At 46.1% G+C, this 16,885-nt stretch overlaps 2 protein-coding genes and 1 long non-coding RNA gene across 4 annotated transcripts in view; 1 reads left to right on the forward strand and 2 right to left on the reverse strand.

Annotated features, from left to right (window-relative positions):
• The window catches only part of CPS1 (carbamoyl-phosphate synthase 1), a 128,788-nt gene that overhangs the window by 12,063 nt on the left and 99,840 nt on the right, over positions 1–16,885 (forward strand). The window contains exon 1 of one of the 2 annotated variants that reach the window (XM_027636897.1): positions 16,640–16,654. The exons of the other annotated variant lie outside the window; for it this stretch is intronic. The gene's annotated coding sequence lies outside the window, so the exon portion shown is untranslated. Of the gene's footprint in view, positions 1–16,639; positions 16,655–16,885 lie in introns of those variants that run through there. 2 annotated transcript variants of the gene reach the window in all.
• LANCL1 (LanC like 1) lies at positions 282–16,817 on the reverse strand. The gene is made up of 9 exons (XM_027636903.1): positions 16,700–16,817; positions 16,425–16,542; positions 9,200–9,407; positions 5,210–5,345; positions 4,738–4,884; positions 2,644–2,826; positions 1,588–1,764; positions 1,235–1,307; positions 282–700 (listed from the first exon to the last, which is right to left on the reverse strand). The coding sequence occupies exons 1-9, from the start codon at positions 16,778–16,780 to the stop codon at positions 624–626; spliced, it is 1,200 nt and encodes a 399-aa protein (XP_027492704.1). The 5' UTR covers positions 16,781–16,817; the 3' UTR covers positions 282–623.
• Positions 9,981–16,417, reverse strand: LOC113944156. Its single transcript, XR_003526599.1, has 2 exons — positions 15,815–16,417; positions 9,981–12,339 (listed from the first exon to the last, which is right to left on the reverse strand). It is a non-coding gene; the product is annotated as an uncharacterized LOC113944156 (long non-coding RNA).

Raw genomic sequence — 16,885 nt, forward strand, 5'->3', positions numbered from 1 at the left:
TAGCTTTGCCTTTAAAGCAAACAGTGGAAATTCAGGACAAGGCTTTGGCATGCCAGTTCCAGCTCTGCCACTTACAAGATGACGTTAACAACATATTAAAGACTCCGTAATCCATCACATTTGCCTCACGTGGTGCAGCCCAGCTACTGAACCACATACTCCCTGGGTGCTCAGTGAGAAAATGCTTAAAAACAACTTGTAGGGCCACAGCCTCAGTTTTCCATCTTTTGTCTTACATAGGCAACTAAATTCCTGCAACTATTTGTTAGCACAAAAAGAAACCGAACAGCCTAACTTACATTTAATAGAAACTTTTTCCCATGAAATGGGATACATAAAATAGCAAAACTCTGTAGCCAACAAAATACTGTACAGTTCTCCCTGCTCCCACCTGCAGCCCTGTGCTTTTAAGGGACACTAGCAAAATTTACATTCTGTCTTTTAAATTGAAGCAATGTAATAAGATGACTAGAAATGTTGGAGAACTCAGCATGCCCTCAAGAGGATGGATTTACGTTCAGTTAGGTGAAAAATGAATGATGAGTTTGGAAGAAGGAGAAAACAGCTTCCAACTGTGTTTCCACGTGTGGATGGATTCAGGCAGGAAACTGCCAAGCTCAGCTTCACAGTTCAAACGCAGGGAACTTGGCCTTGGTTGGCACCAGCAGGTCAGCAAGAAAGTAAATTGTTCCAGCCATTCCTGAGGACAAAAAAAACACACTGTGCTTGAGAGAGATTCCCTTTGGGCCCCATTTTTTCAGTTATCCAGGGGTGAATAAGTCATGAAGACAGAAGAAAAGGCCCTAAATAATTTCCAAGGTCTGAACCCAGGTTTCCCAAGCAGCTTTGGTATTTCAGTGAGGAAAGCGTTTTGATGTTGATGAAACATTGAAAAGCACCAGGGAAAACACAATGGGTCCTTCCCCCCTCCAGATCCCTCCCTTCTGCTTTACTGGTGCTCAAGCTTAACACTCTGAGCAGCTTTGCCCAACTCTTGTCCCTGCGATACTGCTGCCCGAGGTCCTCACTGATGGAACTGCCACTGTAAACAGACATTAGCCTGTGCTACAGGGAGACTGCTCCTGGGAACAGGGCAAAACCAGTGAGTACAGTCTCCTTTCCATCCTCTACACTGAGTTTTGCAACGGCTTCAGTGGCACGTGGGTTTGGTTTTCCTTGGTGCTGGACTAGTTCAGATCCAGGAGCAAAACACAATCCTAGAGACTGAGGTTACCTTCAAAGAGGGAGAATGGTGTGTCTGGAGTCCGGCACCCATGTTGGCCATAGCTTAAACACCACTCTGCAAACTGAGAAAAGAGGAACAAAAAGCGTTCAGATGTGGTTAAAGATAAATCTTGAACAAAAATATCACTCTCATCCTCACGCTGCCCCTTGCAGAGCAAGGCTTCTGTGGGAAATCCCTTCTATACAAGCTGTCACACAGTGACTGCACTGCTGAAGGACTATTCTGGTGCAGCTGGTCAGATGTCTGCATGTCTGTCATGCTAGAAATTGGCTTTCAAATGCAAAGGCGGTGCTGTAGAAGGCAGAAGGGAACAATCCCCTCTCCCTTCCTCAGGCTCTTACCTTGCAGGCCCTGTAGAGATATTTCATGTTCTGAGTGAGGTTGTACAGTGCCAGGAAGCTGTAAGCATTACCAGCTGTCCCATGGCACAGCCCGTAGCCTTTCTTCAGTAACCCATACTGCCAGATCACTTCTGCACACTGCAGGGCATCATTTAGGTACTGTTGCTCCCCAAAGACCTGCAGGGGCAAGAAACAGTCATCCTTGCTGAGGTGATTTGCTCCAAAGAGCATCCTTGTGTGTTGTGGAGGCCTGAGTTAATTAGTTTCTCTCCTGCTGGAAGTTACTTTGCTGTCTACTTTAAAGGAGGATGTTTTTGATATCGATAGAAGAAACAGAAACTTCACTCATGGTATCTCGGAATGCCCAAATAAGGAACAATATGATCTTAGAGAAGTCCTAGAGAATTTGGTAAAGATGTACTTAAACAAGGATGTAAACTAAGCTCTGTGTACCCAAACAAGATAAAATAAAGAACAAATGTAACAGTTTTTGGTGGTGGAACACAGCGATGCTGTACCCGCTGTAGATGCTCGAGAACTGAGGTCAAGACAAAACAGAAGACCCAGAAAGACCAAAAAGGACTTCCAATAGGGTTTTGCCTATGTAAACAAACTAATGAATATGTAAAGAGTAGGTGTAATAAGAAGCCCTGTCTGTCTGTCGTTTGGCACGTTTGATTAGAAGAGCTCTCCTCCAAATGTCCAGCATGCTGAATAAAGAAGAATGCCCTTTTTAACATCTACAAATTGATGTTAAGAAGTTTGTTTCTGCGACTTTTCAATATCAATATGATGAATTGGGATGTATGACCATTACTTCCCACACAACTAGCTGTCACCATCAATCACCTGTAACAGGACAACCCACACAACTGATGAGTATTTTCAGAAATATTTTTCAGAAGATTAATTTTCGTATCAGTTAGTGGTCCCTGTGTGGTGATTTCACTGTAGCAAGCCATCCTACTCTCAGGTGGGGGGGGTCTCATAGCATTTTCTCTGTGATGAAGTCCCACATTAAGGGTCCCCAAAGGGTCTTTGCAAGATTTCTGGTACCTTGTAGGCCTGGATAAGCATGTAGATTACACCTGGTGCCCCATGGCACCAGTGGACAAGCAGGTCTCTGGTGTCACCGATGCACGGAGGGTAATTCCCAGATGGGAACTTGAGCTGGCAGACATAGTCCACACTGGGCTTGATTGTGTTATGCAGCTTTACTTGGCTCGCTCCAAGGCCAGGCTAAGAGAGAGAAAGCATTAAAACAGGGAGAATTAGGTCTGTCCCTAAGAGACCCAAGATCTGCCTGAAAGGCGGAAAGAAAGCCGACTATGGCTACGTTCCCACTTGCTCCTTCTAAATCAAGTAATTTCTTTGGTCCAGGCTTTCACACTTCACAAATACCCACTCGGCCCCTGGTTGCTCTCTGTCTTTTGGCAGGGTCTTACTGCCAGTCCTGCTCTTGCATCCCAGAAACAAAGACTGTCCCTAGCATGTCACCCAGCACCCTAAGCAAGAGGGCTTGCTGCTCCTTTTCCTGAAGATAAGCAGGAATAACTTCCACACCCAGAGCTGGTGAAGAGATAAACTGTCTAAAATCAGTATTAAGGACGAGTGCCAGGGTTGAATTCTAGCACCTAGAGCATCTCAGCTGTGATGCTGCATTTTCACACATGTTGCTGGGTGATTTCAAGGGGGTTACCTCACTGCTGACCTCAGACGGAAGCAAGGGAGTGGCTTCAGTGTCCTCTTCCAATGACACCGCCCCCCACAAAATCTGTGCAGTTCTAATTTCCCACAGCAGACTGCAATGAGCACTCTCACCTAAGGATCACACTGTTCCCAGGTTAATAACTGGAAAATTAAAAATCAATACCTGTGCTGTAAAACCATGAGAGAGGAAAGATGTTTGTCTTTCATATTTCACTTGTTTGCTTCCCCCAAGGCTTTTTCTGCATCATGCTTGGCTGATCCAGGCTCCCTGTACTTCATATGGCAGAAGAGCATGAAGCCCATGCAGTATTTTATGGGAGGCTTACACTTAAAATTATTTAAAACATCAGCCTGGCAACAAGTTCAGACACTCCTGTCTCCCCTGCTCCCAGCTAGCTCTTCTGGTGCTCCTGGGCAATAATCACCTTGCATCCTTCTCTTGCCAAATCTACTTAAAACCCACCAACCACCCCTTCCTCTCTGAGCCACAGAGAAGGGTTATATTCACTGCAATTCTGCTTATCCTGTATGTGGGTTTTAACTTTGAGGGTCTTGAAGCAAAGCTCATATACTTGAAACCCGGTGGCTTTTTTTCCCCACCTGTTCTGAGAGTTGGGTCTAATAAAAGATATCACCTATTTTTATATCAAAATAATTTGCATTGCTCACGGGTGCTTTAAAAATGCAATGTTATTTATTGCTGTTATTCTTCTAAGTGCTTAAGCACTGTAAATTTATGCATAAAGTGACCTGCATAGGGGAATTATCACCCTCATTTTAGAGCCAGAGTAGGGAATATTGCCAGAGCTCCAATGAGTTGTACAAAATAGTGAGAAAGACAGCATCAAAGCAAAAGGGTACTGCAGCTCCCAGCCTCTCATCTTGCCCTGCCTGCTTCAGGGGCATGAAGATAAAGAACTCAGCTCTTTATCAAAGCAAAAAGTCCCACCTCTTTCACGTTTAGGAACAGGCCCTCCTTTGGATACAGAGGCTTATCTCACTTTCCTACTATGAATGCAATCTCTTCCACTGTGCTTTTCTCCCTGAGATTCTCACTCCAATGATCTGAGATTGCTCCAAGTAACCAGCTCAAAAAATGCAGGAAGCTCACACATACCAACAAACAGGAATACTTTATAAGCAATTAACATGAGGGGGAAATTCAGACCCAGCTGACCTCCAGGCCTCCATTATGTGACACTGCTGGTGTAATACAGGTCACAATTGTACTCTCTACAGCTCTCCATCAAGGAGATTCAATCTCAGTCTTGGAGAAAACCTTCGGCAGTGAGGATGTATGATCAAACACGAGTAAGTCCATCAGACAAGGGAGCTTTCCCAGCTTGACATCACCAAGAACCAATTCAAATGCTGCTCCTTCTTCAAAGAAATGTGAAACAGCTGCTAAGGGGACCTTCCCTCCCCTCCAGTGCCTCTTACCTGCATGAGAAAGTAGTAAATCCCAGCCAAACCATGAGCTGCCCCTACGTAATACTCCTGGTACCACTCATACATCAGGGGGCTCTTTGCTGTGAAATTCCTCTTTTTGGCCAGGTTCTCTCCTGAGGCTACAACTGCTTCCCAGACCTGTGATGGGAACAGATGTGGGTGAGGGAAATGCTGCTGTCTTGGACACACCACAGTGAGTATCCTGACACAGAACTAGAGTTGTTTTTCTGCCCAAGCAGAGGAAAGAGCATGAGTGAGGGAGTAAAATATATGCCAGTTCAGTACTGCTCATGGATTTATATGTACAGCAGAGCATGCGTAGTGCTTTCTCCCTTTGGAAGAAAAGCAGCAGGGATACCATGATGTGGCTTCTCCCTTACTGCAAGAGTTCTCTACATCTAGGATTGATTTTTACCTGCCCAAAGATGAGCTGCATGGGAAGAGACAGCAAAAGGCACAGTACCTGCTGAATATGACTTTTAGGGATCTTCTCCTCTCCGAAGTGCTTGTTCACAAACGTCAGTGCATAGAGGTAGCCCATGCGCCCATATAGCAGCTCATCGGGTACCCGTGGGTCAGCCTTGAGCAGGTGGAGCAAACTGGGATGAAAAATTCCCATGGGGGAGATTAGAGGACATTCAAAGCCACGTAACCAAGCACTGAGACTGGCACTCAAAACCATGGTTTGCTCCTTCATGCCCTGCCTGTGCCCTGGCAGACGTCAGGCCAGTCTCTGTGTCACAGCCTTCCAGCTACGCAAGGGGTGGAATCACTCCTTCTCCTCTGATTTTTGTTTGGCTTTTTTAGCCTGACCAGCCCTTTATAATGCGCTCACACTATGTGCTTGTGTTTTAGACCACCAGCTCTGGGAAAGCTACTTGAGGGGGAAACCTGGGCTAAATGAAATGGTCAGTATAAAGCTGCTCACTGCTCAGGAAAGGCTGCCCACCATTATTTCCCCATGACGCTGCTGGCAAGGCAAACCCTCTGCAAAAAATGACTACTTTCAAACTAAATTGGTATCCCTTTAATTTGGCTGCTTTGTGTAAAAGTCTCACCCCTAATGCTCAGAAATCATGACAGAAAAGCCTCTTCCTCTGCAAGTAGCCAGGGCTACGCTATCAGAAGAGAAAGAGGTGCTTCCATGAGCTAAAAATCTAAGGAGGTGGAGCTACAAATGTTGTTTAACATCAAGACACTGTGGCACATGTAAGAAATCTGGTCTAGGGAGAGCTGAGCAGCAGTGAGGACAGTTCAGCAGGGTGTGAGTGCTGTGGGCTGTCTGGGGACAACCTCACACTGAGGACAACTTGGCTGGCACCAAGCTTTAGCCCACAAGTGCAGAGAGTGACCTCTGCTGCAGACAAGTGTTTTCTTTGCCACTTTTCTATTATCACGTTGCAAAGTTGGTGATGTTCCTGTAGTGCTAACAGAGACTGACCACTCTTCACACCAGTGCTTTGTAGCCCAATTCACTTTTGATGCAATTTTTCCATTGTTTTACCTCTCATCACACTTCCAGCAGGGCTGGATTCCTTCCCTGTCAGAGCAGCAGGTGGCAATGTGACTAGATTTGGCTTTATTTTTCTGCTCACCCATGAGACAGTAATCTGAAAAGGTCCACCACTTTGCAAATACTAGCACAAGTGGCTGCAAGGCTGTTTCCTGAGCTGCTTCCCTGATGCAAAACCAGCCAGGAAAGCGTGTGTGCAGATTTTCCCTGTCACAGTAGTGAGAGGAAAAGAAAAGGTGCTTTGGCAGCCTTGGCTCCAGGGCCAAAAAATGTGTTGCCAAGAAAAGAAGCAACCAAATGTCCAGAGTACCCTCAGAGCAGAGAAAGGATGCTGGGCTGCGACTCCTCATGGTAGGAATCTTTCCCTGGCACTGGACTCAACGTGAGTAGGGATATTGAAGGAGAAAGGAGGGAGCACTGTCTCAAGGTGGACTGCCCTGTCTCCTATGTACTACTTAAAATGTGCATTGCTCCATGGCAGAGGTTTTTGATAGATTAAACCCAGGAGAGAGACTTTATACCCCAGGCTAGGACTAAGCACAGGTTCCTCTCTCAGCTGCAGGGGCTGAAAGGAAAGCCCTGCTGCCTCCTCATGGCCATTGTGTCCAAGTCCAAGGAAAGCACGATAAGGAGGGTTTCCAAGGAGAAAAGCAGTGTTTGGACAGATAGGCTCTGGCCAGCAGCAGGCTGGCCAGAGGAGATACTGGCTGGTAATATTGTTCAGCTCTGAGATGTTGGGGAAACGCTAGGTGCAATAGAAGGAATGGATGGATGGGTGAACTGTAATATCCACGGCAGTGATTTTCTGAGGTCTGGATGCGAAATCTTCTTTTAATGGGGAAATCCGGAGCAGCTGGAGCTACTATTCTTGCTCCTTATCCATTACTGCTTTCCCTCTAGCTGCTTTCCAGGCAGGATCATCAGGGGAGGAAGCCTGCCAGTAGTTTCTGCTGTTTTTGAAATGTGGCCATGCGTGCAACAAGAGATGCCTGGGATGCTCCTGGACAGATTGCACACCAAATGCATTTCTCAGGAGCGAGGGGTAAATCGAGGTCTCTGAAAGGAAGAGCCACTCTTATTCACTTATCTGCCTATTACCTCAACTGTCAACAACCAGCAGTTTCTGGATAGAGGGAAATCGAGTCAGCTGTATAGCAGAATGGGATTTTTATAAGCCACTGGCTCTGAAAGCAAACCTTTGACCTTGTGAATTGGTGGGAGGTGACAGGGAAAAGAGGGCTCCTGGAACATGGCTCAGGTTTTCACAGGCTCTTGGAAAATGCACTGCTCTGAAACAGTCTCTCTAGAGCATAAAGGCACATTTGTTAGTCATGAATTCATTTAGGAGAGAGCAAGCTTCTGTCTCTTCCACTGCAGGTAAAACCTGGCTGATGGATTCCCCCACAGGCTCTGTAAAGATGAGGTGCTTTAAAAGACAGAGGACAATATGGAGAGAGGTCCTTGTTCTCCATAGCTGTGAGAAAAGCATTTTCTTTCACTGCATAGCTTAGCAACTGTTCTGTAACTAAATAGCACACTCAAAACTCACTTAAGAATTTTGATTAAGGGAGCTACTTTTCAGAGCTACTCTGTTCTCAAGGAGCATGGTCAAATTACTGCTCTGGGAATTGGTGGCAGAGTAAGGACAGTATCACTGTTCCTTCAAGAAAGACACTTTCGTTTTTCCTCCCTTCAGATGTATTAGGAAACCAATTTCCAAGGTTCTGCCTTTATGATATCATTAGATGGCAATGCAGAATTAATCACAAAATTCCTTTCTGCCGCTGAACTGTAGGCAGAACAGGTGGGAACCAGGGAGAGGAGAGCTTGGCAAGAAAACATGAGGGGTTTTTTCCCAACCTGGGACTTTTGTATTGACCACAACTGACCAGCTTTGTCAGACTAGTTCCCTTTTTGTTAGCAAATATATTAAATCATAGTGAGATTTCCCATTTTGTCAAAGTATTAAGCAAAATCCAACCCACAGATTACTAAAAGGATAAAGAAGACAGTTCTGTCCTCAGAGTGACCGTATCCACATGAACCAGAAGCTATTCTTAGTTAAGGGAGCGGGAACTTTGTGTCCAAACCATACAGACACTTCTGATTCCCACCCATGGCTTTTTTTAATTGCTATTATACATCACTAGCTCGTGGCTGTTTAGGGGCACTCAGTGTTGTTCTGAAGCATCAGGGGTTTTGTCTTATTTTGTGCTGACCATGTGAAAATGGAAACTCTCTACTGGGCTGTTTCTCACCTTCTCAGAACTGATCTCCCTTATGCAAGAAACGCTTGCAACTGCATCTCCTTAACTCTTTTCCTTCCTCTGCCACATGCTGATCTAGGGTTGCTTGTTTGTTCTTTTCTTGTCTTAAGTACCCAACAAAAATACATTTGAAAAGAGTCTAGGAAAGGCAGGAAATAGAAATAAATTAATCATGACCAGCTGCATTCAGCAGTTGAAAGGGATGCTGTCAATCTTAGGTTTAAGTCAAAGTCAACTAATAAATAGCAAGTGGAAGCAAGTGCCAAAATTAAATCTAATAATTCTACCACATTTCTCCTTTTCATCAAAATGGCTGTAAAACTAAATTGAAGTGTTCTCAAAAAAACACCAAACCCCACCTTCTGTATTTTTCTTTTGTTTTTTATTTTGGCACTTTTTTCTTCCTGTGTTTATCCGAATTATTTTTAAGATGGCAATACCAGCTGACCAATATCCTTGCTCCCCATGCTGCCATGCAAGTGTGTTTGTCCTTAAGCCACCTCTTTCATCAGGGCAGAACTAGTTTGTACTGCCTTCCTCAGTTACTGGATTATTTCTCACACAAGACTGCAACAAAATGTATTCAGGCTTGGTAGAGGGTACCCCATACAAGCCCAGACCAGCTCAATGAGCAAGGGGAACATTAGGTCAGAGACATAACCAGGTGTTTTACCGAGTGATGCAGTCTTCTGCCTGCTTCTGGTTGTGCAGTTTGTGGTAGACGACAGCGGCCACTGCCAGGGGCCCAGCATCGCCACACAGGAAAGTGATGGAGCGTCTTGTCAGGCAGCTCAGGCTCTTCTTCACGTACTCGTGGGCTACCTGAAGGTAGGCTGGGTCTCCATACACATCATACAGGTGCAAATACAGCAAAGCAATGCCTGAAAAAAGAACATGGAGGTTGCACCCACCAGAAAAGTTTAATATTTCTGCTCTCTGCCCTGGCTGTTATAAGGAACCTAAAAACCCATCCCTCTGCCTCCTTTAGGGTATAAGCCTTATAGACAGGCTTCTCAGGAACATCCAAGGACATAATTTTGAGCTGCAGCATCCACAGCTTCTTTTACTGCTTTGCAACCTCCTTGTACCTGGTGTCACTCGTGAGTGGACAGCAGGTCAAGACAAACAGCAGTGTCTGACCCATGAGTGCCTGGAGAACACCACACAATTACATACAATTGTAGTAGCAAGGAGCAAAAGATGAGACCTAGACAAACCTACCTAAGTCCATAAATTGTACCTGTGACTGTTGGTCAGCAGTGGAGGGAAAGAAAATCTTTGGGCAAGATGGTACTTGTGGCAGAGCAGTGCTGAGTTGTTACTATTTTTTTTCCATACCAGGTAAAGGGCTGGGTCACTTGGCTTGGATTGGATTTTAAAACAAAGTGACATGCCACCACGATGGAGAAGCAGTATCCTTAGGACATCCTAGTTGACTCTTTCTTTTTTTTTTTCTTCTTTTTTTTTTTCCTCCCACTGGGAAGCACCAGCAAGGTTGTTACAGCTCCCTAGACACCATCTCCTGCTGCTGAGCAGGTGCCAAGCCCTACAGCAAGGTCTGGTGCACCCTAGAAAAAAACCAGGGGTTGCTCAGCTCTCCTCTTCAGCACATCACTCATGAGATCAGCCCTTATCTGAAACACAAACAGCTACCTGGAATGCTGGAAAAGGCTGCATGGTCCTCTCTGGAGGTTTCACAAAAATGTCACAGAATATTCTTGAGTTGGAAGGGACTCACAAAGATCATAAAGTCCAACTCTTAAGTGACTGGCCCATATTGGGATCAAACTCACAACCGTGGTGCCATTAGCACAAAGCTCTGAGCTAATCTCAGGGATGTTTTCAATGGGCTGGTCAGCTACAGAAACAACTCCACTACTGAGCACTCAGATTACTGGCTGTCCCTTGCCTCTGTCTGTCCTGTCTTCATCCAGCTCTTGAAGCTTTTAGTAGGTAACTGAGGAGTCCTCAGTAAGGCTGTGTCTAAAAGGTCTGCCACATCTGAACCATCCTTCTGATCTGGGAGGCATCCTCAAACATGCACTTAAGAAAGCTACTCACCTACATCACTTCAAGAAAAGCTTATTTCTCCCCGACCAATAACCATTTCTAAGAAGACTCAGGTCCTGCATTTAAGCCTAAATGAATAGAGCCAATCTCTGCAGATTTTGATGTGATAAAGTGAAGGGGGCAAACATGCTGTAAAATTACTTTCCATGGTACTGAAGACAATTTCAAAATTAGATCAACTTCTCATTTTGCATGCGTAATCTCCAAAGTTTTGGGCTACAGACAAGTCAATTCTGCATTTATATCATGTATAAAATTTCCTTTTCCTGCTAAAGCTAATAACCTTGTCCTCTCTCTAAGCAATTCAGTGCTAGTAATTCCAGAGAGAGCTCAGATGTACAGTGCCATCACTCAAGCATATAAGGATGTGGATATGAAGCCCTTCTTTGAAGGGGAACCCTCTTTTTCCAGCTAGCAAATGTCAAGTGACTCTCCTTGATTTATTTAGCACCTAGCATAGCTTCTAGACTCTAACAGGCCTGATAGTTGTCTGAGCACAACTTGCACTCTTATCTGCTTTAATGTACAACTTTTAGCTTTGTAAGTAGCTTCTATTCCCACTACCATCATACCACCCTAATTATGTACATAACTACCATGCCAAGAGTACTGCTAGGGTTGAATTCTTAGAACGTGAATGTCTCAGCACTGTTTTCCTCTGACTTCTTTGCCTCTTCTATTTTAAAACATTTCTCACCCCCTTTCCTCCCAGGCCCAAGTGTCTTTGGAAAGACTCCAAAAAAACCCCCACCAACCTGTACTAAAGGATGAAAGTTGCTTCCCCAAATCATTCATATTTCCCTTTTTTTTTCTTTTTTTTAAACCCAAAGTCCTTAAAAACTGAACTTGAAGTAAATTTTCTTAACTCATTCTTCATGGAATTTGTACTCTCAAGCTGATCCCAAGGGCACAAGCAGTGCTGTCTTCAGCCAGCTGCTTGCTGGGTCTGTGAGCCCCAAGGTGGGAAAGGCTAGCAGAGAAGGGCAGGCCCACGCATAAAGAGGAAATGCTGACAGATGTATGCAGAGGGACACAAAATGCAGCGATCTGGGTGGGGGATATCCTGTACTGACCCATGTGCCAAGATGTAGGTAGAGTATTTCAGAGGCAGTGCAGGTTGGAGAAGAGTTTTCACCCAATGAACTTGGCTCAGCTGGGCAGTGTTGCTCTGGAGAAGCTATTCCATAGCTCTGCCTCACTCTCTCTCCCATAATACCCTCCTCATTCTAACTGACCAGGTAGGATTTGCTGACTGACCAGGTGTTCGTTTGGCATGCTTTATGTGCTGTACATCAGTCACATGGGGCTAGATAAGCTGTGGTCTGCTCCATTTCTCTGTGTCCTGGAGTTCTATGTTCAGTATCCCAGTTGGAAATGTGACCTATTTTTGTGACTTCTGAGACTCCTGACTGTTTCCAGCAGAACTGCCACACAGTGGCTTCCTGTGGCCTGCCACTGCCAAAGACATCTGGGCTTTGTTCTGTTGATCGCTTACGACTGGATGGACCACCTCCTCTGGAGTTTCTCAGATGTCCAAGTTTTTTGCTCCTTGTCATGTAAGACCTGCTGCAGAGCCACATATGATGGGGAACACATCAGGCAGCCCTTGATGGTGCAGGCCTGCAGTGAACACATGCTAGTGACAGCATATCCTTCAGCAGGACTCCGAAGACTGAAACTGCCACCTCCAGTGTGGAGTGTCAATGCCTGAGATGATCACTGCAGGAAATCGGGAGGCAAATTCTGCAGATGCCAGAAAAGTTCGTGCTCATGAGCTAAAGCACTGCTGAAAGAGTATCTCATCCATATGACCATTCTGTTGATCAAAGAGAAGTAAAGCTATGACTCAACTTCCCTGCAAGTTTGGACTTGCTTTTTATGTTGGATTGCACTACCACTGCAAGCAGTTATGCCATTCTGACTGTTCTGAACAAGATGCCTCCTTGCCCACCAGGAGCTGAGCTGCAATGTGGTCCTTCCACAAAGGACAGCAGTCTCCCAAAAGGGGAAAATCTGGTCACCAAATCTGGACCAGTTCCAAACTGACCATCTACAGCCACAAAGACCTCGGAGATCTTGTGTCGACCCAGGGAAGTAAGTCAGCCAGCACCCTCAAAGCAGGATGTCAAACACAGAGGGAAGAAGGAGAAACCTATCTCTGCACATAGTGATGAAGCCTGGTAGTGTCTAGTGAGACAGCTGATTTTAATGAGACAGCTGAGTCATTTTAATGCATGGGCTAAAAGAGCAGGGATGGCATAGCTTTATTGTCCAGCTCAAAGTATAATAAGCATCTTTTCTGATGCAGACGCATGGGATGTTATCTTGTGCTCCTAAATGCATGCCAAAGCCATGCAGACATCTCCTCTGGAAGGCTGTATCATCCAAGTTCAGAACTTGTGGGGAGCCACAAGTGCATTTTACTACAGCTTGCCTCAGTGCACTGTGGGACATGGGACATTACTCAGGTGCCTCAGCCTCTCTTGCCTTACAACCTGGGTTGCTTCTTTTCTAAAACTTTTTACTCTATCATAAAATCCTACAACAGGTTAGGCTAGGAGGGATCAATGGAGGTGATCTGAAGATAAGGCCAACTTCAAATTTACCTGGCGTTGCTTTGAGCCTTGAGCAGTCAAATACTTACAATCTCCAAGAAATGGAGATTTCACAAAAACTACCCAGCAAGCACTTGGCAGGAATGTGGTTTATGTGGGTGACACAAAGCACTCTATTATCTGTCACCAAATGCAGCCTCACTGACTCTTGTTCTGTAGGGATTATCTGAGAAATTCCATTTTTCTAAGCAGAACTCTCATCAGGAGACTCAAGTTCTCTGTGTTTTGAGGTTAAAATGAAAATATTGCACTAAAGTGAATGAAAGGTGTTTTTCCAGAAGCTTTCCTGAACTGGTACGGTTGAACTTCTATTCATTCTTAACTGACTTCTGTTTCATCTGGTGGGTCTTTTGAAGAGTCCCCTCAAAAAGGCAACTCAGTCCTGCTCCTCATCTCCAGGGGCAGACGGGCCAGCCAAAAGCTGTGGATTGGACAGGCCAACTGCACTCACCAGTCTGTTTCAGAGGCCCTCGAGCTCTGAAAGACATGACATTGCCAGAGAAGGGAATGCTCACATGGGAAACAAATTCCAAAGGCACTGCCATAGGGTGGAGGAAGGGGAATCTCTCCCTTAAATACCGCATCACCTTGGAAGGACACAACAGTCCAGCTGGCACCAGACTCAGGAGATTCCTAAGCATCTGCAGCTGGCTGAGAGGTGACAGGAGTGAAGTCAGTTTTCCTTCCTTTCCCTTCCCATCATTTATGGGCCCAGTCAAGGCAGTCTTTGGAGCAAGGCTTTTTGCACTACAAGAAATACCAACAGGCATGTACGTACTCCTCAGAACCCTCGCGCTAATCTTTTGAAAAGAGAAGAGGTAGCTGTACTCCTGCCAGGATCTGAACTGCTTCCAACTCTGAATTAGCTTACAGCAGTTTACCTTCCCTCAGTCAACACTGTGATGCCAGTGAAACAGATTAAGACCACAAAAGCTCTTCCAGCAGTCTTGCTAAACTGATTAAAAGCCAAAGCAGAACACAACAGCCGAGGCTGGTCCATACCCAGGCATGTACCAGATGTTGCCTATGAGGCTCTGGTCTCTTCTGAATGAACTGAATGAAACAATAACAATCTGATTCAAACGTGTTTTGAGGGCACTCAGCCTCAATAATCTTGATCCAAAGTGTGTTGCCACTGCCTCTGAGCTGAAAATATAAGTCCTTCCCTATGCCGGCATATGCTGCGTATTACCTGAGTGTAATGTACTACACTCAAGTATGTTCCATTTCACACAGTTTGTGCCAAGAGAGCCATATTTCAGATCTCTCTTATTAGTGGCCATGAGTCTGATTTCAGACTGCTGGGCAATGATTTACATGAAGAGATAACCAACAAGCCTTTTCTACATAATCAATTACAGGAAAAAGCTGCTGTCTAGGCCCAATTAATTTTGTCTCTGGAAACCAGCACTGAATAAATTAATATAGCTAGCATTAGAAAGAAGGGAGGGTGACAAAGTTACAGTGTAATATCTGCAACCTTCGCTCCGCTGGCTGTGACCTGCAGGAAATCTGCCCATGGGTTTTTTTGTAATCCTATTAGCCAAGGCAAGAAGGTGGTGTGCTCGTGAGGAATGATCTCTGGAACAAAAAGAGATGACTCCCTCCCGAGAAGCTCCCTTCCAAATAAAAACAAGCTGAAATCCTACCAGAGCTCTAAACCACTGTTTCACAACTGCAGTCACTTTCCAACATGAAGCTCCATAAGACCACCTTAAGAGAGGAAATATGGCCTCTGGGGAAAGGTGTCTTCCTTTTCCCCTAAGAATTTAAGTGTATTCCCAACATCAGTTAATTGTCCTCCCACTTTACCTCCTGAATTATTCTGGCCAGAGGCAGACTCTATCATCATGACTGAAGACCATCTTTATGTGTGGACTGCTTTTCATTGCAGGGGACCTCAGAGCAGGGTCACACAGCCTAGAAGACTAAATGCATTTTCCAAGGAGAAATCAGCCAGCACTGAGCAAAAATGCATAAATTCACAGGCAGTAGGAGCAGAGTGCTGCCAGGCAGCAACTGATGAAATCAACATTCTCCCACGCTGGAATTTAATACTGGCATCCTAGCATTTCTTATAAGCTGCCTGTCTGCCTTACTAAAAATTTTAAGTAGGCATTTCTGGAACCGTGGTCATCAAGCTGCAACTTCGGTTTAGCACCAACATAACGAACACTACTCTCCCAAGCACACTGTTGGCATCAAGTTCCACAGCACCCACACACAAGTGCTTTTAGCCATACCCAGACTGTGCTGCAGAAAGTTGCCATTTAGGATCACAGTGTACTGCCAAAAAAAAAAAAAAAAAGGCAGCAGCAGCAAAAAATCTTGCAGCAAGCATGAGATTAATTGCAGCTCCCCTGGGGTCTCTCCCTAGGGCCTGGCACAACAGCTGACAAAGCACACAGCAGCAGCTAAGGATGAGGCACAGTGAAAGGTGTGTCCTCCCTGGCACCAGTGGGTAGGAATAGGGAGGAGAAGACGGCACGCTACCAAGGAAGGAAAACTAGGATGAAAACGCAGAACAGGAGAAAGACAAACTCCTGGAAGCTTTGCACACAAGAGTTAGAGTGAGGAAGGCTTTCACACTTTGTTATACTCACATTTGCGTTTCTGCTCCTTCCAGCAGGTATTGGAGCAGGACTAGCCCTGGCTAAGTAGAGGGGCACTACCTGGGGAACAGGACTGAAGAAACCTGCCAATCAGACAAGGTCATCAGATAAAATTCAGCCCAAACAGAGAACATGGACACTATTTCAGGCCATCAGCTCACTGCTGCCATTACAAGGACTCCTTGCAGGTAACTGACCTACCATGTGCACCTGCCTACTTCATGGAGCACTGGATGGAGCACTGGTTTTGTCATCATCCCCACCGTGGCCAGATTTGGAGCCAGTCCCTTCCGAGGCTCCCACGTCCGCTCTCAAGCAGGTGCTGGCTTGCTCCGTTGCATAAGCTCAGCACTATTAACCAAGAGAAGACACAATCCTGCCCTACCACACTGTCGTCTTCCCTCTGCAACTTCAAACCTGCTTCAAAACTGAGGAGTCCTGAGAAAGACATCCCTTGTTTTAATGGATTAAAACATGTGGAAGAAGCACCGTTCTTGACATGGATCTACTCTGACCATTCCAAAGGCCAAATCCCCACAGTCTGCCTTGGCCTGCCTTAGTCTCCTCTGGAGAGCTCCTGCCCCATGGGATCCGACCCTACCTGCCCAGCCGGTGTACGCGGTGCAGTCGTGCGGGTCGGCGGACTTGAGGCCTCTCTCCATCTGCTGCAGCAGCTCCCTGACTTTGTTATTCAGCCGCTGCGTGAATTCGGGGGTTAGCTGTGGAGAGAAAACCCACCACACGTGAAGGAAACACGGGCAGGCGGGCATTGGTACACCGGGGACACCCGGCGGGCGCATAGCCAGGGTACCGCATGTTTTAACCAGGCAGGTCTCTGCTCTGCACACCCCGGGCAGCTCCCCCGGCCCCGCTCACCCTCCCGGCCGTGTCGAAGTAGCCGGTGGCCAAGGACTTGTCGTAATCCGCGTAGGGGTTGGGGAGCGCTCGCTGCGCCATCCCGTCCCGCTCGACTCGGCCCGGCCGCGGCCCGCCCCGGCTCCGCCCCGGAAGGCGGCGGTGGCGCGGCCGCTGCTCGTCCCTTCCCCTTCCCGCCCCGGGGGG

Source organism: Corapipo altera, unplaced genomic scaffold, assembly GCF_003945725.1.
Source record: "Corapipo altera isolate COAL_440 unplaced genomic scaffold, ASM394572v1 45, whole genome shotgun sequence".
Classification (NCBI taxonomy): domain Eukaryota; kingdom Metazoa; phylum Chordata; class Aves; order Passeriformes; family Pipridae; genus Corapipo; species Corapipo altera.